This window comes from Phaethon lepturus, unplaced genomic scaffold (genome assembly GCF_000687285.1).
Source record: "Phaethon lepturus isolate BGI_N335 unplaced genomic scaffold, ASM68728v1 scaffold49461, whole genome shotgun sequence".
Taxonomy (NCBI): Eukaryota; Metazoa; Chordata; class Aves; order Phaethontiformes; family Phaethontidae; genus Phaethon; species Phaethon lepturus.
The window spans coordinates 1-22,683 of NW_010519394.1; the positions used below are offsets into that span (position 1 = coordinate 1).

General features: G+C 43.7%; 1 protein-coding gene across 3 annotated transcripts in view; it reads left to right on the forward strand.

The window, feature by feature from the left end:
• The first annotated feature begins 528 nt into the window (after positions 1 to 528).
• Positions 529 to 22,683, forward strand: part of SEC31A (SEC31 homolog A (S. cerevisiae)) — a 44,509-nt gene continuing 22,354 nt past the window's right edge. For 2 of the 3 annotated variants that reach the window (XM_010297020.1, XM_010297021.1), the window contains exons 1-15: positions 529 to 607; positions 1,061 to 1,184; positions 3,577 to 3,775; positions 5,105 to 5,200; positions 7,177 to 7,317; positions 8,602 to 8,744; positions 9,714 to 9,813; positions 11,088 to 11,249; positions 11,436 to 11,588; positions 13,034 to 13,267; positions 13,708 to 13,782; positions 16,206 to 16,256; positions 17,054 to 17,131; positions 20,498 to 20,573; positions 21,242 to 21,420. In XM_010297020.1, coding sequence (XP_010295322.1) covers positions 529 to 607; positions 1,061 to 1,184; positions 3,577 to 3,775; positions 5,105 to 5,200; positions 7,177 to 7,317; positions 8,602 to 8,744; positions 9,714 to 9,813; positions 11,088 to 11,249; positions 11,436 to 11,588; positions 13,034 to 13,267; positions 13,708 to 13,782; positions 16,206 to 16,256; positions 17,054 to 17,131; positions 20,498 to 20,573; positions 21,242 to 21,420 — 1,890 coding nt within the window. The remainder of the gene's footprint in view (positions 608 to 1,060; positions 1,185 to 3,576; positions 3,776 to 5,104; positions 5,201 to 7,176; positions 7,318 to 8,601; positions 8,745 to 9,713; positions 9,814 to 11,087; positions 11,250 to 11,435; positions 11,589 to 13,033; positions 13,268 to 13,707; positions 13,783 to 16,205; positions 16,257 to 17,053; positions 17,132 to 20,497; positions 20,574 to 21,241; positions 21,421 to 22,683) is intronic. The other variant, XM_010297022.1, reaches the window with a different exon arrangement.

A 22,683-nucleotide genomic window follows, 5' to 3' on the forward strand; every position in this document is an offset into this window, starting at 1 on the left:
GGCCGGCGCCCGCCGGCCGTGCATGATGTTTCCGAGGTGGGGGAGCCTCAGGGTGTTGAAATAAGACTCGAAAATGAGACGGTGGAGGCTTTTAAACCGTTTTTTGTCATCTGATCCGTCTGGCTGCTGAGGGTGTTTCGCGGCGAGGGTCTAGCGAGGATTTTCTCGAGGGAGGGTTTGTTTTGTGGGTTAAGGCTGAAGGCTGCTGTAGGGTGCCCGATGTGTGCCTTGATGCTGCCAGAAGAGGATTTTTCAGAGCAGCTGAAGCTTTGCGTACGTTTTCCTGTGTTACAGTCTGTTCAGCAACCCTCAATTTCCTCTACGTGTCGATTTTATTGTGCTATCAGAGAATTATTCCTCCCCTTCCCCCTGGGTGTGCTCTGGAGGGGATGGCTTAGGTGTCTGTGGGATATCTTTAGGAAAACGATCACCCTGGCTATTTCTGCCAAGTCCTAATGCAGCTGCTGAATCCATGGCAGTGCACGCTCCATTTAAGCATTACCTTTCTTGGTTTTATTTTTCAGTAAAATGAAGCTGAAGGAAATTGATCGTACTGCCATGCAGGCATGGAGCCCTGCCCAGCAGCACCCCATCTACCTGGCCACAGGTGAGTTTCTGGGAAGTATGTGCTAGCAGGCATTGGGCTATGTGTGGTGGCTGCCAGGAAGTGGTCATAATTGAAAGCTGTAGGAGTTACTTTGTGTCCTGAAGGCTGGAGTGTAGTATATGGGGCAGTGCCTTTAGTGGACTTCTCCAGATGTGCTGTCTGTGAAAACATGCTTTGCATTCTGCAAGTGACAGCAAGCATCCTCTTCTTTCTTCCAGGGTAGGGTCACAGCAATCCTAACTGCTAGCTCACTGTCCCTTGCTGCTCATTTATAACTTTGATCATTTTCTGTACATCATCAGGGAGAGAGAAGCATTTGCCCAAAGCGAAACAAAAACCTGACCCCATCTCAGGGTCCTTTTTGCAAGGATGATGTTTTTATGCCCCTACCTGTGCTGCTTTTGCTCTTTTGTGTATCATGGCTTTCTCACTGCCAAGCACGCTTCTTTGCAGGTACATCGGCGCAGCAGCTGGATGCAACCTTCAGTACAAGTGCTTCTCTAGAAATATTTGAGTTGGACTTATCAGACCCTTCACTGGATATGAAGTCCTGTGCCACCTTCTCCTCCTCTCACCGGTAAGCAGTGGGTTGTAAGAGAAAAGTAATGTCTGTGGAACTGTTACACATGGTACATGTGGGAAGACCACTTAATGAGGTTTATTTGCAGTTGTTAAGGAGAGGAGCAGAAGTTCAACCCTGAAGGATGAAGGTACATGAGTGCCATTGATGTTTTGGGGCAATGAGGTGTCATTGTGAAGGCAGTGAGCTTGTACTTCCAAGGAGTTGCAAGCAGCTCGTGCTCTGACATAAACCTAAAAAATCTGATATTGGCCAGTAGGTTTGAATATGTATGCAGGCCGTTTATCTTGGGAAGCCTCTGGGATTCTCCAGAAAACAGAAGGAAATGTGAAATTATGAAATCGCAGTGCAACTTTTCACGATGCTCCATCCTGTTTGCATTTAGGTATTTCAGGGAGACTTCTGTAACATAACTGATGTTGTGTGTGTCGTATCATACCTCACTCCACAGCTGGGAAGCCAGGCTCCCAACTGTGCAACTCTACTTAGCTCTTAGTTCCTCACCATGCGCATGTCCGAAGAGAGATTGCTAGCATCCAGTTTCCCTCTGCAGCACTGGTAGCAGCTCTCTGGTGGCTGGTCCAGTGGCTGCTGCTTGTTGTGGGTGAGCTGAAACAAAACAGATGGAAGTGCAGGATGTTTCTGTGGGTAGAGAAGGAGATGACAACTTTCATTGCCATTGGATTGGATCCGTGACTTTTTCATACCAGCTACAGTGTCAGCATAACCCCTCTTTTTCCTGGTGACCCGAAACAACAAGGTGAAGGCAATTACAGCATTTTGCCAGTATGTTCAAGTGAGAATTTGACACTTCTAGAGAAGCAGTTGCTATCTCCCCCACCTCTGACATGAGTAGAAATTAATTGGATTTGAGTCTTCATTATCTGTTTTAAAGCTGTAACTTGGAAAAGAAACAACTGTTTCCTAAAGTTTCTGACCAAATGCAGTTCTCTGGGTTCCTAGAGATTAAGTGTTGCCTGTAAACAACTTGAGAGGGGTTGAAATTGTGTGCATTTGCATGCAATAAGATTGTGACCTTGCTTAGGGATGCTCTCCTGATTTGGCTAAAAAACAGTTGCAGTAGCTTTTGCAGGAAGAAGCCACAAGGTGTTAGGCTGCTGGCTTTCTGCCATGTCAGTTTAGTTGTAATGATTTGTGGGGCTGGCAGAGTAGTTGTGCTGGCAGGCATCTCCCAGTTTGTGCCCTGCAGTTGTCTGTGTTTTATTATGTGGAACTTGTGAGAAACAGCCACAGTCTCTGTTTAATGCCCTCCACTGGGGGAAAAGCTGATGTTAGTATGTCCTACTGACCTGGTGACCACAGGATGAGGTATTTGATCTCCTCAAGTTTCCTTGTTCTACCTTGTTTTAACTATGACTGATTTTTAAAGCATTGCCAAGTGGTATTTGCTTACTGAATTTCAAAAAACACTCCTTATAGCCAGGATGCAGTGCTCCTTTGAAAGCAGTTCCCTTACTGAACAATACAAGGATTCGACTTTGCCCCAGAAAATGCATTACAAAAGAGGTGGATTGGTTCTTTGTTTTTTTGTTTTGTTTTGGGTTTTTTTTGGTAATTAAAGATAACAAGAATTGCCCCAGCTAGCGTATACATTGGAGAGTTTTGCACTGCTTTTATAAGGGCCATACTTTATCCTGGAAAGAGCAAAGGGCAAGAGGAAAGTAATTGCACTGTTAACTCTGGTTTTTGTTTTTCACTGTTTTCTGCCTTCATTTTGGATTATCTTAAGTCCTGTTGAATCTTGCTGGTGGTGTAATACTAGTGCCCGGTCAACCCTGTTGGTTGCTCCATTTCTTGTAACCTTGCGTAGTTAGGTGCAGAAGTATAAAAATCATACCCAGGAAAAGGGTCTGTCTGATATCACAGACCAATTTCCATTTGTAGTGTCATTCTTTGGTGAACCCCCACTGTAATCTGAACACTGCACTAGGAGACTGAGCACTTGGCTGTTACAGTATTTTTCACACAGCATATGATCTCTGTCTAGCTTTCTGCAGTTTGTATTTTATCATGCTGAGGTTGCTGTGATTTAAATAAATTACTTGAAGGTTGTCCAAAGATAATGAAGAGATTAATAATAACCCGGTGAATGCTAAAGTAGCTTCTTGCCACCTTCCAGTCAGTGTGGGTTTGCTTTCTCCTTGTGTAAGAGCTGATTTGTAACAGTGTGTTGCTTTATGTAGAAGAAATTAATTCTTTGCATGGCTGAATACACAGGAATGCTGTGTATTCACAGCAATGCTTGCTTATGCAGCTGTCTGTTAGCAGCAGTCTGGAGGCTTTAGCTGGAGTGAGCAAAATAGGGTGCATCGGTGTACCTGGAGCTAGTGGTGGATGGTTGTAGACTGTGGGGACCTCTGTCTTACAGGTACCACAAGCTGATCTGGGGCCCGCACAGTGTGACCTCAGGTGAGAGAGTCTCTGGAGTCCTGATTGCCGGGGGTGAAAATGGAAATGTCATACTGTATGACCCAGCCAAAATCATAGCTGGAGATGCTGAAGTAATAATTGCCCAGAAAGACAAGCACACGGGACCAGTAAGAGCACTCGATGTCAACATGTTCCAGGTTGGTTTTCTGCTGTTCTTCATCACATACTGACATAGATGAGTGGCCTGTCTTAACTTGTAACCTTAAGTGTTTCTGTCCCTTTCCACTCCCCTGAAAAGCATGAACTAAATTTGATGTTTGTATTTAGTGAGAAAAACCTGTCCTGTTAGTGGCATTCAGGACAGGGAATGAAGAATGTAAGGTTTCTGGTTCATCCCTTCCCCTTGTCAATTTACATTGTCAACTTAATGGGTCTTTTTAGCTCAGCTTACTTATAAAGTAGAGGTGGTCTTCTGTGGTGCTTTTAGACAGTCTCCTTTTTCAGCTCCCACGTACTGTGCTGATATTATCATCGCATGGGGAGTATTTACATGCTCTCACTCATATTTCCAGTCACATCAGAGTTTAGGTGTCTCCTTTTGGGGGTTGGGTAGGATCTGTCTTAAAGACCTCCAGGTATTCATACTTGGAAAGAGGAGACAGAACAGGAAACGCTGTGATGTGGCCTCTTTAGCAGAACTCTCAAAACCAACAAGCTTTCCTCCATCACTAATGAGCGTTTACTTCCTTATAGACACAGTGGGTTGATTTTTTTTCCTTGTCCCCACCAGCTGTGCGAGAAATCAGTTGAATTAATTTCCTAAATAGCATTTCTGTCCCTGCACACTTGCTTTCAGCAAGGCTGCCCTGTGTTCGTTGAGGGATTCATGAAGAATTGCTTCTTTCCCTTTCTGGCTGTTACGAAGTTGGGACTTGCTTGTCACCAGCCACGAGATGTGATCAAAGGGTGCTCAGTGCTCTTTTCTTGTGTTGCCCTGCCTAGTCTTTTGCATCCCAGATGCAGGATTGCTCTGGATGATTGCACCCACTGTGGGCAGGGTGCTGTCTACTGCTCGTGGCGCAAATGCCACACTCCTTCCAGCCAGCCCCACATGTCATGTCCTGCCCAAAGCAAAGCTCTGCAGTGGTGATAGCTGCAGCACTGCTTCCTTGTTTGCCCCCTCCCAGAAGTGTCACTGCTTTCCACTTGCCTGGCCATGGCTGCGCCCCTGCAGCTTCCTCATGGGTGTTTGCCGTAGAGTGGAGGAGAGCACTCCACAAGATGCGAATTTTGGTCTTGGCATGCTAGTCTAGTGCAGCGTATGGATTTTTTTTTTAACTCAGTCTTACCTGCAATCTCAAAAAAAAAATTGTTTTTTCCCTAAGCTGCTCTGTGTGAGCCAAAGGGTACATTCCAAGCTGATAGGAGAAACTGGCACAGTCCTATGGATCTGATGCCTCCCAGCAGCTAAGACTGTGAAAGCTGGTGCCGAAAATACTCTTAACATCTATTAATGTGTCTTACAGACTAATCTGGTGGCCTCTGGTGCTAATGAGTCTGAAATCTATATCTGGGACTTGAACAATTTTGCCACACCAATGACACCAGGAGTGAAGACACAGGTACCAGATTTGGATTTGTTAAATACTGCAGAGCAGACTAATGAAAAATACACGTCACCTAAGTTGAGAGATGATTGAAACCTAGAGTTTGAAAACTGTCTCAAGGGTTGGATGGGAGGGGGGAGCCTTTTGAAGTCTAGCTTGGGTAGCAGTTAATTATAGTTATCCATGAGCTACATTTCTGGCAATGTTAGATCCAGTCCTTAAGGCATGGTACAACAGATCTTTCCATATCAAAATAAATAAAAATATGTTCCTGCATTTTGCTCTCCACTGGCTTTCCCCGAAGGCCAACAAACACAGGCCTTCTATTGGACTTATTTGTAACATGCTTATTAGACTGTGGGGTTTAAGATATTTTTCTCCTTGTGACATGCTTGTGACTCAAAGCATATGACAGGAGCCCATGTCCTTAAGAACAATACTCTCTGAGCAGCAGCGTAGGTAGCTTTCAGGGAACGGTTTTGGAAGTCAGTCAGTTGTGATAGCATTATTTTGCCACACTTTATGTCCAGCTGTGATTTTTTTTTTTTTTTTTTTTTTTGCCCAGCTTCATACAAGGGTGACTGGTGGCTGCTGCTGCTTTTCTAGCCCCAGGAGTGCAGTTTCCTGTCTGTGCCTGCAAGTGCAAGCATGCACAGGTCCAGGTGATGAGTGGTTTGCTCTGCTTCCCATGCAGCAACCCTGGATGTGCAGTCATGTTTATCCACAGACCTGCAGTTTTGGCTGGCTACACAAGCAGTTGATGCATGTCTTCATGCGGTGGGAGTTCATTTTTTTTTTTTTTTTTAATTTTATTTGGCCAGGGAAAGCTGAAGTATCCCCTTAGTCTTTGGGAAACGTCGCCTTTTATCGAGCAACAAGTAATAACAAGCTGAGTCTCTCAGGTTACACCACTTTTTAAGTATCCATAACCATTACATGTCTTCTAGTCTTCCTCTGCATGTTTCACTGCATGTATGAATCTGAAGATTGTGAGGGTACAGATTGAGGAAAACAGGAGGAAGATAAAAAGCAGCTACTGAGAAGTCAGAAGATGAGGCAGTAGGTTTGGCAGTTACCTTCATGGTTTTCAGGGGGTGTTTAACTGCTGTACTTAAGGGCCAGTGTTTAGCCTGTGTCTCTTGAAGATCTATGGGGAAAAACAATAGCCTTTTGTACTTTGTGCCTTTTGAAGGAGATAGAAGTTGTATCGATGCATGTACATTTCTTTAGCTGTTACAAAATTGCACAGGAAGTTTGTGGTTACTGGAAAATGGGTTTATTCTGCATGGTAATTTGGAGATGACAAAGTGAGGAAATGGGATGAGAAGTATTCTTTGGTTTAAAGATTTTTAGTTTAAACTCTGTGGGTTTGGATATTTTGTTTAGTCTGAGTTGTTTATTATCATGTGGGCATTTTTGAGGGCGCTTACCTTAAAGATCCCTGTATAGGAATTTTTTTATGTTTGATAGTAATTTTTTAAGCTGAGAGATCTTTTAGTCCATATGCTTAATGACAGCTGGAAATAATAGTGCAACAAGGGCTGAGTTAGCACTGCTTTTAGTTCCTGGACTAGAAATAAGCAGTGGGGAGGGGAGATTTAAAAAAACCCACAATTCCTTCAAACAGACTTTTTTTTTGTAAGTCAAATCCTAATAATCCAAGGCAAAAGGCAGTTTATATACCTGGATACACTTTCAAGGAGTAATTTTCTGTTCTTGAAGACAGTTGTGCTTAGTGTTCTTTAACTGATATTTACTCATATTATAAAGCAGAAAATGCAGATATTACAGAGAAACACTAGCAGCTTATGAATTGGGGTTTTCAGGCGTTCTGCCCTGCAGAACATGTTCATGTGTACATAGGAAACCAGAACACACAGACTACCTTGGATGAGTTGTCTTGCAGGTTTGTCATTTAGCAAGTCATGAAAATAACAGGTTTTGAGTTTTCAATTTGGAAAGGTTGACAGGCTGTTCTGTGTGTGCAACAGCCTCTCGAGGACATCAGCTGCATTGCATGGAATAGGCAAGTTCAGCACATCCTGGCATCTGCCAGCCCTAGCGGCCGAGCTACCGTGTGGGATCTCAGGAAGAATGAACCCATCATCAAAGTCAGTGACCACAATAACCGGGTGAGTCAGCTCTCATGCAGCTGTATGTGTGCTTCTTGAGAGGTGTTGGGGTGTCTCTTGGCATGTGGGGACAGGTCATAGCATCCCTTCTTACATCACATAAAGATACTGGTGCCTGGCCCAGTTTTATACAACGTGCTAAATACCTAATGCTTTCTCGTAAAAGGCTTTGTATATGCAGAGGGGTTGTCAGCATTTGAAACGAAAAAAGGCAGATGCAGATTGAAGCAAGGCAAGGCACTCCGATTTCCTGTCAGAGTGATGTTAGTTTGGAGAAAGCCATTACTGATCTGTTTGGGGCTACCACAGAAAGATTTTTCTTAAGGCGTGTTTTGTGTGCTGGAGAGATGTGCTCTGGGTAAGCACGTTCAGTTTTGCATAGCAGATGGCGTCATGACTTGGTGCTCAGGCAGAGAGGGCTTCCTCCTTGGCATCACAGGTGAGACGAGCACAGGGGCTGAGCCCTGCCAGGGCACTGGTAGCTGATGAAGCACAGACTAGAGCTGGTCTGGATGTGGAAATGGGAGCAGACTGCAGCCGAGCTTGGAGAGGGCTGGGTCTGCGGTGGAGAGTGCCACAGAGGAGTGTTGCTATTGAGCGGGTTATAGGGACACTGCCTTGTACGGTTACAACTGCCATGCCTGCTCCTCAGGCAGTGTAAATGTAAAAAAAGAGTGTGTTGAACTTGTGGAGAGCGAAATATTTGTATAATTCTATATATTTTAAATGGACTATTGCTATAACAAACCTCGAAGATGTAGCAAGAGTTCAAAACGAAATTTACAAATGGGCCTTCCTGAAGGAGCTGCTTGGTCACTGCGCTCTCATTCTGATAAACTGTGTAACTCTTAGGTGTTTGCTGCCTAACATAACAGCAGCACAGTAGGCTGTCTTCATCACGTGATTGTAGTCTAGTGATACAATGTTCACATGACAATAACTTCTGCCCAATGATGGCTTTTATTAAAATAGCAATTAAAATATTAGAGAAAAAGGCTTGTACCAGAGGGCTTTACAGTTTTCTTACATTAAAACATGGGATTGTGAACAAGACAGCATGAAGTCATCTCTTTGAGAGGACCTTCTGAAACTAACTCTCCTCACTCATGGAAGCTTGGAGAGTATCCAAATCTGAATGCAGTCAGAAATAATGCCCAGAAAGACAGCTGCAAATTCCCTTGCAACAGTGTTTTACCATGCATGTAGACATATTTAGGCTAGTTGTCTTTTTGTCCTTTAGTGCTGCTTAGTTATTTTATACTGTGGCACAATGTTGTCCCTCAGATGCACTGCTCAGGCCTGGCGTGGCACCCTGATGTCGCTACCCAGATGGTTTTGGCCTCGGAGGATGACAGGTTGCCTGTGATTCAGATGTGGGACCTAAGATTTGCCTCCTCACCACTTCGTGTTCTAGAAAGCCATACAAGGTATGAGTCTTACGTAGCTTGCTGCTGTATGGTGTTAACACTGTTGGTGACTGCGTACCAGTTCATACATCTTGCTTCTTGGTCAGTTCCCTGTGAAGGCTCATTTAGTTGGAGCCAGGGATTGCAGCAGCAGGCAGTGTTATATGCTGGCTTGCTGACTAGCCAACCCTGTGTCCTGAAATGCTTGCCTTTTTTGGGGCCTGCTGGTTTGAAGGGAACAGGCTCCAAAATAAAAAAACAACCCCCATCTTGCTGAAACACTGAAGTTGCTAGTTTGTTTCTGTGCTTTTCAAGAAGAGGCAACTGAGGTGCAAAGAGTTAGTAGTAGCTGATTTTGCCTGAATAATAGATTGAGGGTACACCTGGGCATATCCTCACATGTGGACATGCACAGTCTCTCTGCCCCTCAGTCCTCTAAATACTTTAAATTTGGGTACAAGGGAAGTGTTTGTTAAATTCTTGTTCCTCCTCAATTGTTAGTGAAACTTTTTGCCCAAAACCAGCGCTTGATTTAAGGAGAGAGAGCAGCACTCAGTCTGTATTGCAGCTTCTACCAAAACTGCTGCCAATGGTTCTGCTGACTTGAATCTCCTGCTAATAAAGAAGCTGACAGACTTTGTAGTCACCAACCTTACCTACAGGCTTGCACACTATATGTTAATGATACTGCAGGCACACAAACCGTTTTGTTACACTGGTGTCCAAGTTCTTCCACATGACTTGCATTTAACTTTCAGATACAATGGCTGCACCTGTATACCTCTTCGTGCAGAAAATAGAAAGCATCTATTTCAATAAATAAAGTGCTGATAACATTGGAAGAAATCTCCTCTTGTAAGAGGAAGGAGTGGGGAGGGCATTTTAAGGTGGAATGCTCAGCTTATATAGAAACTCAACTTACAAATATGCTTTATTTATCACCATTTTGCATCTACATTAAACTTCTTTTGGTCATGACTTTTCATGCAGGGGTATATTGGCCATTGCTTGGAGTATGGCGGATTCAGAGCTGCTACTTAGCTGTGGGAAAGATGCTAAAATTCTCTGCTCCAACCCTAACACAGGCGAGGTATTGTACACACACCACTTTAAAAAAAATCTCTGTTCAGAGGTGGCACGGTAGCATATGCAAAGCAGGTGTTGGTATGCTTGCATTTCTAGGAATTGGGCTTCTATGGGATGTTTCTCCCTATGCTGTGTACTTGTGTTTGGTATATGTTCCTTCTGAGTGTGCTCTGGTAGTGCAGGATTCCTTCGTAGTATTGCCGATGTCACACATTTGTCCTTACTGCTTCTCTCCTGCTAAGTATTAAGGTCTTTCCTCATTATAAGGATAGAAATGGCCTCACTTAAACTAAGTATTTCCTTCCTACCCTTTTGGTTTGGGCCTGATGCGGCTGGATTGCTGTTGCAATTGCCTTTTTCCTTCTGTAAGTGTAAGAACTTTTATCCAGACCAGAGGGATTTTGTAGGTTACTACAATAGTGGTAGACCAATGAGAGCCGCTTGAATGTGTCCCCAGCCCACCTTTTGAGCCTGGGGATACCTTTCAGAGGGGATGCAGATCATTTTCATAGGCAGCTAGAGTGTTTGCCCTTAGAACATGAGATGGGCTTCAGGCATGCTGGAGGGCTCCTTGCCTGCACTGGGCAATAATCCTGGAGGACAGAGTGAGAAGTGTTTCTAAAATTCAGGCACCGGCCCAAAAGTGCAAAAGCTGTGGGGTGGTAACTGAGTTATCTGAGCTAGATCCTGTGCTGTTAGGAAGACTGTACGTGTGGATGAATCATACTACATGTTTTTATTAAAAACAAAAAAACGTTTCCTGGGAGACAGCAAGGCATTTTTAATTAGCATTTTGCTCTTTGAGTTTCTCCTAGTTTATCATTAAATGTCTGCTGCAGCGGTGGGCTTGTCTGTTGCAGGGCAGGAGAGGCTGTCTGCCTAGAGTACAGGTTTTAACTTCCAATTTTGCTGCAAAAACAGGCTTACTTTGGAGCCTGGACATGTAGTGTGTAGAGATACCCAGATTAGCTGTGAGCTAGCATGAATACCAGCAGCAGCTCACAGCAGGACAGCACAGACATACCTCACCTGCATAGTTTGTTCTGTGTGGATTAAACAACAGATTTAATGGGAGGAGAAGGAAATTAAGCAGTGGTGTGTGATAATTTGCTGTTTGGCGATTGTCAGGGTTTGCCCACTGTTAGTGCGTACAGTGATATGGAGGCTGCTGGGGAGCAAGAAGAGCAGACCAGTCACAGGGCACACAAGAAAATTGTTGCTGTTGGACGTGGTGCTTCAAGTCCAACAAATCACGGCTTTTATGGTTTTTCTGCCCAGGTGCTGTATGAGTTGCCCACAAACACACAGTGGTGCTTTGATATCCAGTGGTGTCCCAGGAACCCAGCTGTCTTGTCTGCAGCTTCGTTCGATGGGTGGATCAGCGTTTACTCCATCATGGGAGGCAGCACAGACGGCTTGAGGCAGAAGCAAGTTGACCAGGTATTGAGAAATGTTCAGCTAAGAATACAGACAGGAAGGGGGGTGTGGGTGAAAGATGGGCTCCTGGGAAGTCTTCAGTGGCTGTATGCAGCCCTGCTTGAAGGACTACCAATCTGGTGCAAATAAATGCTTGTGTTTATTGGAAATATGTCACTTTTGGGTTTTTTCTCCCTTTTGTTATCGAAGCTTTCATCATCTTTTGGGAACCTTGATCCGTTTGGGACGGGACAGGCCCTCCCACCCCTGCAACTTCCCCAGCAGACTGCCCCGCAGAGTGTCATTTTGCCCCTAAAGAAACCACCCAAATGGATTCGGCGACCCGTGGGAGCATCATTCTCGGTAAGCAGGAGAACAAGGCTCAGCGTGGCTGGCCAGGCAGGGAGAGAGATAGTAGTGGCACCTACAAAAAAACACTTTAGGAAGAGAGGGGTTAAGGAATGTGCTCCACCTTGGGAGAAACTTCCCCTGTTTGTCATCATGGCAGGAGATGCTCACCGCAGCTTCCAGACTGGGCACTTGGGACAGCAAGCCAGCAAAAGCATGGCAAAAATGCTTGGGGAAAAAGAAACAAGGTGGTGTGTTGCCATGAGGCACTTGTTTTTTTCTGGTTTGGGATTAGGTGTTTGCTTATATATATATGTGCATTGCTTGCTTTGGGGTAAACAAATATACGTTGGAAGCGGGGAACAGGACCAAACTGGGCAAGTATGTGAGACTTGAGTGCAGTTTGAAGCTATTATGCAAGTCAGTGTGGTGGAGAATACTCAGGTTAGCTCTAATTAAAGTAGCAGAAGTCATTGTAGCAGCACATGGCTAGGCTTTTCCATGGCTGGTTGATTTGCAGAGGAGCCAGGTGACAGGGTGGCAAGGCCCTGCTCTTTGTGAGAGCAGTCTCATCTGCTCTTTGTTGGCTACTTTCTAGACCCACAGGCCATTTCTTAGGGAAGTCCTGAAGATTTTAGCCTGTCCACTTGAAATGGATTTCTTTGCTGAAGTACTGTTCAACTCTCAGCATCATATGTCTGCTTATTCATGATCTGATGCACAAACTAAATGCTATTTTCTCCCATCAAAGAGAAGTGATGTTGCCTAGCCACTGAGTGATGTGTCATTTTATAATGGTATTTATTCCCTTATTTGTCCTGGTTTTCCAGGAGCCAGCTGTCAGTCTTTTCCTTGGCTAGGCTTTTTGCTTTTTGTAATGCTGACTTTGTCATTTATTGGACTGGCCTGTGTAAGTTAACTTTGAGCTATAGAATGAAACAATATTATCAGCCCCCTGTAATTTTTTTCCTTATGTTGATTTTACTTCTCTCCAAATAATGATAATGCTTACTGCTCATCTTTCAGTAGGCTTTTAATTGATAAACAGCTTGCCAAGAGCAGGGCAGACATCATGCTTGAGCGTTTATTTAATGATGATTAGGTTTCTTTGGTAATTACATTGCAGTATCATGAGATACTCCCGTTTTATGCTGGGCACTGTACAGACTCACAGCTCCAGTTCTCAGTTTCTAGTGAGTCTTCTGCTTAAGAAACAACAGGCATAGGAGTAGCAGTGCTTATAAATCTTATTAAATGTGCACCCACTTATCCAGCAAGCACCTTGTATGTATAGAAATATGGGGTCATGGGCGGGGGGGGTGGAAATCAATGAGTTGATATTAGGAATGCTGGTCTATTGGATGATAAGCATATATACGCTTATGTATATGTGCATAATTTTTCATATATAATCCAGTGTATGCTTATATTTTTACACACTCTGTGTGCCTCAATTCTAGTTTGGAGGCAAGCTGGTTACATTTGAGAATGCCAAGTCTCAGCAGCAGCCAGGGATCGAGCAGCAGCAGCGTCATCATGTCTATGTGAGCCAGGTTGTTACAGAGAAGGAGTTCCTGGCCCGCTCGAACCAGCTGCAGGAGGCTGTGCAGTCCGAAGGCTTTGTCAGCTACTGCCAGAAGAAAATCGACATGGCCCAGGCTGACTTTGAGAAAAACGTGTGGGCCTTCTTAAAGGTAACAGATAACAGCAGTTCAGGAACTCCCCACTGACTTGGAAAGCCAGTGCAGAAATTATTCCTTCTGTGCATTATGGTGTTTTAGCAGAAGAGATTCTGGGAACCAGAAGTGTAGGCTGTGGCAATAGTGCCCATAAGCCCCATTGTTGGAGGTGGCCCACTGGAAAAGAGAGGGTCCTCAGGGCCAGGGGTGTTTGTGAGGTTCATGAGAAATCATGGCAGAAGTCAAGGCAAGCAGATTGTTCACCTACAATAACCAGACTGAAGCCTTGCCTACCTGCTCAGGTGCCGAAGCCACTGAAGACCTTTTCAGTTCTCTTTATTACACTGTCTCCACAGCTCTTATTGGGTAACTTGTGCCAGTCAAGTAAAAGGCCAGTGAGGGAGAAAATGAAAAATTGTGAATTGCACTATATTCTTTTAACTTTTTTTTTAAAGGTGAACTTTGAAGAAGATTCACGTGTTAAATATCTTGAGCTCTTGGGATACAGGAAAGATGATCTGAGGAAGAAGGTAAATGTGCCTGGAAGCTGTGCTTGTGTTAAATATTTTCCTGATGGATGTATCCGCAGAGTACAGCCTAAAATGTTGACGATGCCATGTATGCTTGAAGTACTCATTTACTTGTGGAACTGGAAGGGCAATTGCCAGTATCCACAGGCTCTTCAATACAATAATAAATACATTTTTATACAACATTATTTTTGGTGTGTTTCCCAACAGATAGTATTTGTTAGTATTGCAGCTCTCCTAATAGCCATAATACAACTGTTACCTTTGGTGCCAGAACCTTCGTTTAAACATGGCTGATGTGAAGAGCTGTGTTATTTAAGGGATTCCTTTGTTCCAAAGGACACTAGAAGTCTTCCTCTGCTCTTTAAATCTTGTCTAGATAAGCAACTTGTGAGTAACTTCCGAATTCTTACTGCAAGCAGTTTGCTTTGGGGTTTATTATTAGCTGTGTCATTTTCTTGCAATATGGATGTTCAATGAAAATTTCAAAGCAGGTAACAGACTTCAGAGGCGTGTCTGCATCTGACTGTCCAATGTTGATTTGAAATTCTCACCCTTCAAGAAGCTTTGATACTTGTTGATTCAGGCTATTCATGTAACTTTGTGACATGCTTCTACTGTAGCATCAATGGAATCTGATACGGTTTTAGGCTTTCTGGTTGAAGAACATGTTAAGCAGTCTTCTGGTTTTCATTAACTACCTTGGAAAACCTAGAACAGTCTATTTTTTTTTGTGTGGGATGCCATTCATTTTTACAAAATAAGAAAACAAAATTAAACCTGGTTACAGTTGGAAAGGCAAAATTTGGATTACCAGGAAGCAACTTGCTTCTTAGATATATTATAAGTATAGAGCTTTCTTCCAAATTGGAAGAAGATTCTTATCTCGGTGTTACAAGGGGATACCTGCTGGGCATTTTGGCTCTGTCGCTTCAGTGCTGTACCCAGGAACTGTAGTATTTCTTCAGTTCTGATTCAGTGGATTTGAATGCTTGACTTATTTTCATTGTATCAGACTAATCTCCTATTTTCAAAGAATGGCTCCATAAAAATATCATTATGGTTATGAATTAAATGGCCTCCAGGGCAAACTTCTTATGATTACAGAAAAAACATGGTTTTGCTAACAGTCTGTCCTCAGCTTCTAATTTTTGTTGCATGAGTCAAAGGCAAGCACAGCAAGGGAAATCCTGTTTTTGAAAAGCAGATCTCAATTAGAAAATCCAGTTGAAATTTAGTAGTGGCCCTGTGAAGCAGCCTCATGCAGACTGGAGTCCACTGCTGCTGTTGCTCTGGGTTTGATATACCCTGTGCATGGGGAGAAGCTGGGAAAATGGGCATAGCTGAATTCAGTGGCCTGAAATTCTGTGCCTACATGATTATTTCAGTATTTGAGGAAAAGATGAGGGGAGCTACAAGGCCATGTGTTCATGTAGCTGTTTCTCAACAAAGCATTTCACATTGAAGTTGAATCCAAGTTTTTTAGTGTAAAGAAACAATATGGGACAGCTCATCTGAAAATTTGTGATACCCAGATGATAAACTCACTAAATTGCAACTTGTTTTTCGTGTTACCGATAGGATAAGGAAAGTAAACAAGGGTCACAGATTTCAGCTTCTTGAAATAAGCTGTTAAGAACACGGTGGTTTGTTTTTATCTTCTTAAAACCTGTGATTCTCATATGCAAGTCAAGTCCTGGATTTCTCCTTTCTATTGTAAACTAATGATTAAAAAAGAAAGAAAACTATCTCCAACAATTTGAGCTCAGCTTTTTGTGAAAACCAGCCTACAAGGGTAAAATAAAGCCTGCAGTACTAAAAGCAGTAAATAACGTTAGCAGTATTAGGGAAACCCAGGCTCCCACATGCCTAACATTTTTTGCAGGTATGCTAAACTCTGTACCTTAAACAGGTGTTTTTGAGGGCCCTAATTGAATCTGGAGTCATGATTTTCTTTGCAAAGCAGTAAAAGCTGGGCATTTGTAACTCTTCCATACCTTGGAAAACGATAGCCCGCAGCCATATGCCTGCTGTGCTTGAAAACCACAGCTTCTTGGTGGGCTGGATTGTCACCACTTAATTTTCCCTAGCCAGAGCAGACAGAGGGTTTTGTCCTGCATGCTCTGATACTGTTTTTATTACTGTGGTTTCCAGCACCTCTAGTGAGGTTTGAGGCCCTTGAATTAACAATTAAAGGTTTAAAGGCATAGAGCAGCTGTTGTTACCATCAGAGCTTGCGGAGCAGGGGGCCTAGCAGTAAATCCATTGCCAGGCTGGGAAAGGAAATGGCTTTAGTTTCATATTAACTGTTCTGCAAGCAACATATTAGCCACATGTGCCAGTTCTGCAGTCCAAGAGATCAGTGAGAGGTATGTCTCCCCAAAATAAAATGGCATTTTACTTAAATCTTGATTGTTTTCTAGATTACATCCGCTCTGAATAAAGAGGATCTTGCAGATGATGGCTTGGGAGAGGTAAGCAAACACATGTGTACAACTCTGTTTAGTTTTATAATGCCATGGTAATGTGCAAAGAAAGAATAATTTTTTTTCTGCTTGGTAGCTGCCAAAGTCACAAATAAACCAGCATACAACAAGTTCCAACATTCAGTAGGATGAGGGTACTTATTTAAAAGAACACCACTTTTTTTCCACTCAGATGTCATCGTCCCCTGCTCCTTTCCCAATGAAGGGCTGTCAGTCACAGGTTTTAGTTCAGGGTCTCAGTGATGTCCCTCTACCTTTCCTTTTTCCTGGCTGTGTCTTGCTCACGGTGACACTTTGTGCTGCCTTTGAGGTGGAGCAGAGCCTTGCTGCCTAGCAGCTGGTTTCAAGAGCAGCACCTTCCACAGGCTTTGAAAATAGCAGGTCTGAGAGTGTGGCCCTATAACACTTCCCCGCACGAGTGATAAATACAGTTCGTGTTGACTGTTGTAATTGCAGTGGTCTGAGTCTACAGTGGGGGGCTGCATTGTTTTTGTGCTGTAGACGTTTCAGATGTCATTTGTAGTTGCCTAATGGGGAGGAAAAGTTTTGCCGCATGTTTTCAGGCAGCTAAGATGAAATCAGCACAAGGTACTGTGTAATTACAAAGAGCAAGGAAATGGAGGGCCTCTACCATGTTTGTCATACTCAAGCATATATTGCCAATGCATTTCTATGATTTGCAGTCTGGTTCTGGCTATTGTTGGTGGCAAGGTTGCTATACTCTGCAGTGCAAAGTATTCTTCTTTTGCTGGCTTTTTTTTTATGGAATCTTCTCTCTGCTGAAGGCTCCCACAGAATCTGATGAATCTGTGCTGAACGAGGGGGACGAAGGCCAGGCTACAGAGGAGCAGTTCTTGGGAGAGGTATCTGTTGCCCTCTAGACTAACCCTGTTGACCTCCTGTGTATTTACTTCGTTACTATTAAGAGCATTTTATTTTGTTGGCTTTTCCTAGTGCTCAGGGTATATGGAAAGACAAGAATTTATTTAGAATGAGAAAAATGTGTGCTTTTGTTAAGTCGCTTGAGATTTTCTCATCAACCTTAGACATCATGTGGATAGATTTTGGTGGCAATGAACAACAAGCTCATTTTGTAACAGTCCAGTTGGCACGAGACTCAAGGACTTTATTCTGCCATAATTTTCACTCTGACATTTCCCTAACATGTACTAAATTATCTGCTGCCACATCTCTGATGCATTCCTTCCTCCCTTCCCCCCCTTTCCTCATTCCTTTCTTCCCTCCCTCTGGTTTGATTATTACCAAGCTGTCAGCTTATTAGTGCCTGTTCCTATGTATAACCCTTTGCAGAGATGCAACTGTGGTACTGAAGGGCGAGCGGGAACGTTTGTTCTCTGCACTGTTCCCACCAACATCACAGTGCCATCTATCCCCTTTGCACCCAAACAGCAAGTATCAGGGCTTTGGTAGCTAGCTGCCTTATGAATGTCTGTTGCAACAGCATCAACACAAACTGCAAGTTTGTGCTCTAGCACATCTGTCTTAAGGACCCAGACTCTGCCATGTGAGGTTAGTAACACTGAAAATACTAGTATTGCTGTGTGAATAGGCCAGCTTCATTCTTCCTCATTTCCTCAGTCTCCCTTTTGGGTTAGAAATTGAGCTGTTAGACCAAACTATGCTCCCTGCCTTTGGTGCCTGTCCGCAGTTGGCTGTGAAGATGAGGATCATAGAATCATTAAGGTTGGAAAAGACCCTTAAGATCAAGTCCAACCATCAACCCAATACCACCATGCCCACTAAACCATGTCCTGAAGTGCCACGTCGACCCGTTTTTTGAACACCTCCAGTGATGGTGACTCCACCACCTCCCTGGGCAGCCTGTTCCAGTGCTTGATCACTCTTTCAGTAAATAAATTTTTCCTAATATCCAATCTAAACCTCCCCTGGCACAACTTGGGGACATTTCCTCTTGTCCTATCACAAGTTACCTGGGAGAAGAGACCAACACCCACCTCACTACAACCTCCTTTCAGGTAGTTGTAGAGAGCAATGAGGTCTCCCCTTAGGCTCCTCTTCTCCAGACTAAACAATCACAGTTCCTTCAGCTGTGCCTCATAAGATGTGTTCTCCAGACCCCTCACCAGCTTTGTTGCCCTTCTCTGGACATGCTCCAGCAACTCAGTGCCCTTCTTGTAGTGAGGGACCCAAAACTGAATGCAGTATTCAAGATGTAGCCTCACCAGTGCTGAGTACAGGGGCACAATCACTTCCCTGCTCCTGCTGGCCACACTGTTTCTGATACAGGCCAGAATGCTGTTGGCCGCCTTGGCCACCTGGGCACACTGCTGGCTCATGGTCAGCCAGCTGTCAACCAGCACCCCCAGGTCCTTTTCTGCCAGGCAGCTCTCCAGCCACTCTTCCCCAAGCCTTTAGCGTTGCATGGGGTGGTTGTTATGACCGAAGTGCAGGACCCAGCACTTGGCTTTGTTAAACCTCATACAGTTGACCTCAGCCCATCAATCCAGCCTGTTCAGATCCCTGTGCAGAGCCTTCCTACCCTTGAGCAGATCAACACTCCAGCCCAATTTAGTGTCATCTACGGTGGTGGTTTATGGCTCATGCATGTTGGAGTGGTGCACTTGTTGACTCCATATAATGGCCTGTTAAGGACACCAAAACAGAGTGCTTTCCTTACGGTAGGTGCTTCATTGCTTGTTAATTCGTTACACACTGTAGTGGCAGACGTGTATCTGACTGCATAAGGATTTTGCTGTATGCAGTCATGAAGATACTGGATGTCTTACAACAAATCTCTTCTAGGAGAGAATTCACAGCTGAATATGACCTTAGCCTACCAGCATGGGTGGCAAATATTTGTAAGACTGCCCTGAAGCTACTGATGATGCATTGAGGAGTGCTATCACATACATAAAGTAACTGGATGGGCGCATTATCCCTGTGATGGTGACAACATGCTCTCAACTGATACCAAACACCCATCATGCATTTTCTGACAGCAAAATAATTTTCCAGACACTGCCTCCTTCTAGAAGCCGAACATAAAGCTTGTGTGGACTTACCTCCCCATCCCAAATGCCTGTTCTTGGTTGACTGTGTATTTGTTCTTCATTCTCTGAAGTACAATTTCACTGATAAGCATACAAGCAGGGTGTTCTCTGCAGACTCTTGAATTGCCACTGCATGGACTAGCACTCTGGCTTATGACAGAGGAGGCAGTTTGTGGGACAATTTCTGCACCCTTCGTAGGCTGTGCTGTGAAAATTGATGGTGGAGAGAGTCTTCCCTCTTGGTATTATTTTTTTATTATTGAAAGGTTTTGTTTGAAGTCCCAAAATCCAAGTACTTGCAGGAAATGCTCTCTATCTTAATTTCTGGGGGAATTTTATAAAAAAACAGCTTATGACTGCTGAACACTCCTGTACTGAGTACAAAGTGCTTAAGTCACAGAGTCATTAAGGTTGGAGAAGACCTTTAAAATCAAGTCCAACCATCAACCCAGTCGGTGTGGACTACGCTGGACTTCTGTGTTGAAGTGTTGAACACATATATGTGTTCATGTGTTTTGCTTAATTAAACTAGGGTGTGTGCTTAGTGCAGTTTCAAAGATGAGCTGAAAGTCTAAGTGGAGCAAAGTGAAACCTAGGTAGCATTATGGTAGATTGTTCTTGGTAGAGATTGAAGTTGAAAGAGGGGGGAAGGGAGAAGGTTTCTGATTTTGTGGTTGTGGCTGTTTTGCTTTGAGGGGGTTGTGTGTATATGGGTATGGATGCACGTATGCAAGTTAGTACCCAGGGTCCAGGTGTCTGCTGGTATTTGTGATCTCTAGGTATGCACGTTTGTGCTTGCATAAGCTTTCCCTGGTATTTAGAAATCGGGGGCTTCCAGTGCTTCTTCCCCTTGGCATCCATTTTAAAAAATGGTCCACTCTGATCTCTCAGAACAATGATTTTATAGTGGTGTGTTTACATGCACTGGAGGCCCTTTGATAAGCCAAGGCCTTTCTCAGGGGCTTAGGAAGTGGCTTTGTGCCAGCACAAGGTGAAGTTGATTATCCTGTGCTGAAACAGTGATCTAACAAGTGACAGGGATATTTTTCTTCCCTTCAAAGTTAATGATCTCTTAGGGAACTGGTAGTTTGAAGTTCTATCTTTAACTTGTAAAGCAAGAGCCATATTTTTTTAAATGTGTGTCTATATTCCAAGTGCTGACATAATCTCCAAAATTATGCTTTTCCTTTCTCTTAGAGGGTGAATGACTGTAAACAAGAAACTGAAGATTTGAGATCTGCAAAGATGACATTTAACATCTCTGTTAGTGGAGGTAAAAAAACCCTTGGTATTGATTTCATTGTATGTACTGATACTTATAAACACTGATGTTGATACTGGTGTTCCAGTGAGAAGGCTATTTCTGCACAGATCGTGCAGGATTGTCATGACTTGCCTCTAATTCCATTCATTTCACAGCAGTCTGAAGGCACTTGAAAATATAGCTTCTTTAAGGAAGGAAAGGAAGTGTACAGCAGTCGTATACCTCATCAATGAAATGCAGCTACTCTGAGTGATTTCTGATATAAACGAACACACACCTGAACAGGCATGAAGTGCTAGTGTTACTGTTTGTACAGAAACTCCCAGGGGATCTTGAATAACACAGAAACCATTGACCCCTGTCTAGGTTTGACTTTGTTTCTGGCACTGCATGCAGCATAGTTGTTTCAGAGATTATTTAGACCTCTAGCATCTTGCTAGCATTTGCTAGCAGCTTGCTCTGCAGCAAAGTAAGTGATGCTTGAGAGTGCCCCACCTGATGTGGCTGTGACAATAGTGTGTTTGAGACTGGAGGTCAGCTTGAACATCCCTGTAAGTAGGAGTAGGCTGGCTTGCAGAGAACTTTGCAGTGTTGTACAGTTGGACAGAATCACCTGCTGCTGCATATTTAAGCAATATTTTGTGCCATCATTTATAAATGTACTCCTCTCGTTGCAGATGTGGACGGTTTGATTACCCAGGCTTTGCTGACGGGTAACTTTGAGAGTGCAGTAGATCTCTGCTTGCACGATAACCGCATGGCTGACGCCGTTATCTTGGCCATCGCAGGTGGACAAGAGCTGCTTTCTAGGACACAGGAAAAGTACTTTGCTAAGATGCAGAGCAAAATTACCAGGGTATGTGTTTTTCAGTTAAGAAACAACATGCATTCAGGCCTTTGGCAACTCCCCTCTTTCACCTTAAAGTTTTCTTGCCATTTCATGGGTTTATTTCTGTGAGAGGCTAAAAAGTATTAAAGTCATCTACATGATCTCAGAGCAGAAGGATTTCTGTTATTTGGTTTTTAATGCATTGATAAGGAGAGAAGAGGCATGCTATCTGAACATCAGTACACAAGCAGAGTATTCTTTACCTTGTCTCCAGTGTCTGAGTTGCATATATGCTAGTAGATTCTCACTGATAAATATCTTAAGCAGCGCACATTTCAGTCTGTTATCTTGTTGCATTTTTCAAGAGTTGCACATGACCCATGGTCAGTGCTAGCAGCATTATGTTGCTTTCTGCCTGTGATCAAGTCTTGCCAGATTTTGCCCATGCTTGATTTCACTGCATGTACAGAAGAGAGCGAAGTATGCCCAGGGTAGATCAGTCACCCTCTGCCTAGGACTCAATGTGTTATGGCCAGCTGGTTATATTCTTTTTAGCTTTTTGCAATACTAGGGCTTGCTGATGCTGCTCGTTCAAATCTTCCTTCTTTACTACTGACATGAGAAAGTAGCAACAAGAGGATGAAACGAGGGAAGTGGCCTTAAAAGAGCACAGGACAATTGGTTTGTCAAGGATGGCCGCTTTTAGAGGAGGGGAGAAAGTTGCTTGTTGTCACTTTTTAGCAGTCCATCATCAAAAAAAGGGTGTTTATGCAGTAGCAAGAGGCAGCCTGTAAAATGGGCCTGTGCTTAAGTGCTTTCCTGGAGCAGGGCTGAAGGTCACAAAGCACAGTCACTTGGGGAGTTAGGGCATGTAGGACACAGACTAGGGTCTATAAGTGGGATTTTGCTGGTCACCACCTGCAATCCAGCTTGAGATGGGAACAATTTGCATTTTTAGTAGTATACAAGTGAAAAGAGGAAAATCTCAAGTATTAAGACTCTGCAGGATTTTTTCCCCCCACCCCCAGCTCCTTTTCTGCCTCTGGCCTAAGCAGAGGAAGGAGAATTTGTAAGGCACAGGAAATTTCTTCGCTGTAGTTCATCCGTTGGGAAAAGGTACTTTTATGGAGAGCTGACAAGTTATCTGTGCCTGTGCTAACAAGTGAGTGTTGACCTTGTAGTGAGGAGCTTGCATTTGTTGGTCAGGTGTGGTTTTTTCTGGTCCCAAACTGCACACTTACTGCTTGTTCAGCTGTTTCTGAGCTTTAAGTCCTGGTGTGGCAAGGGCTT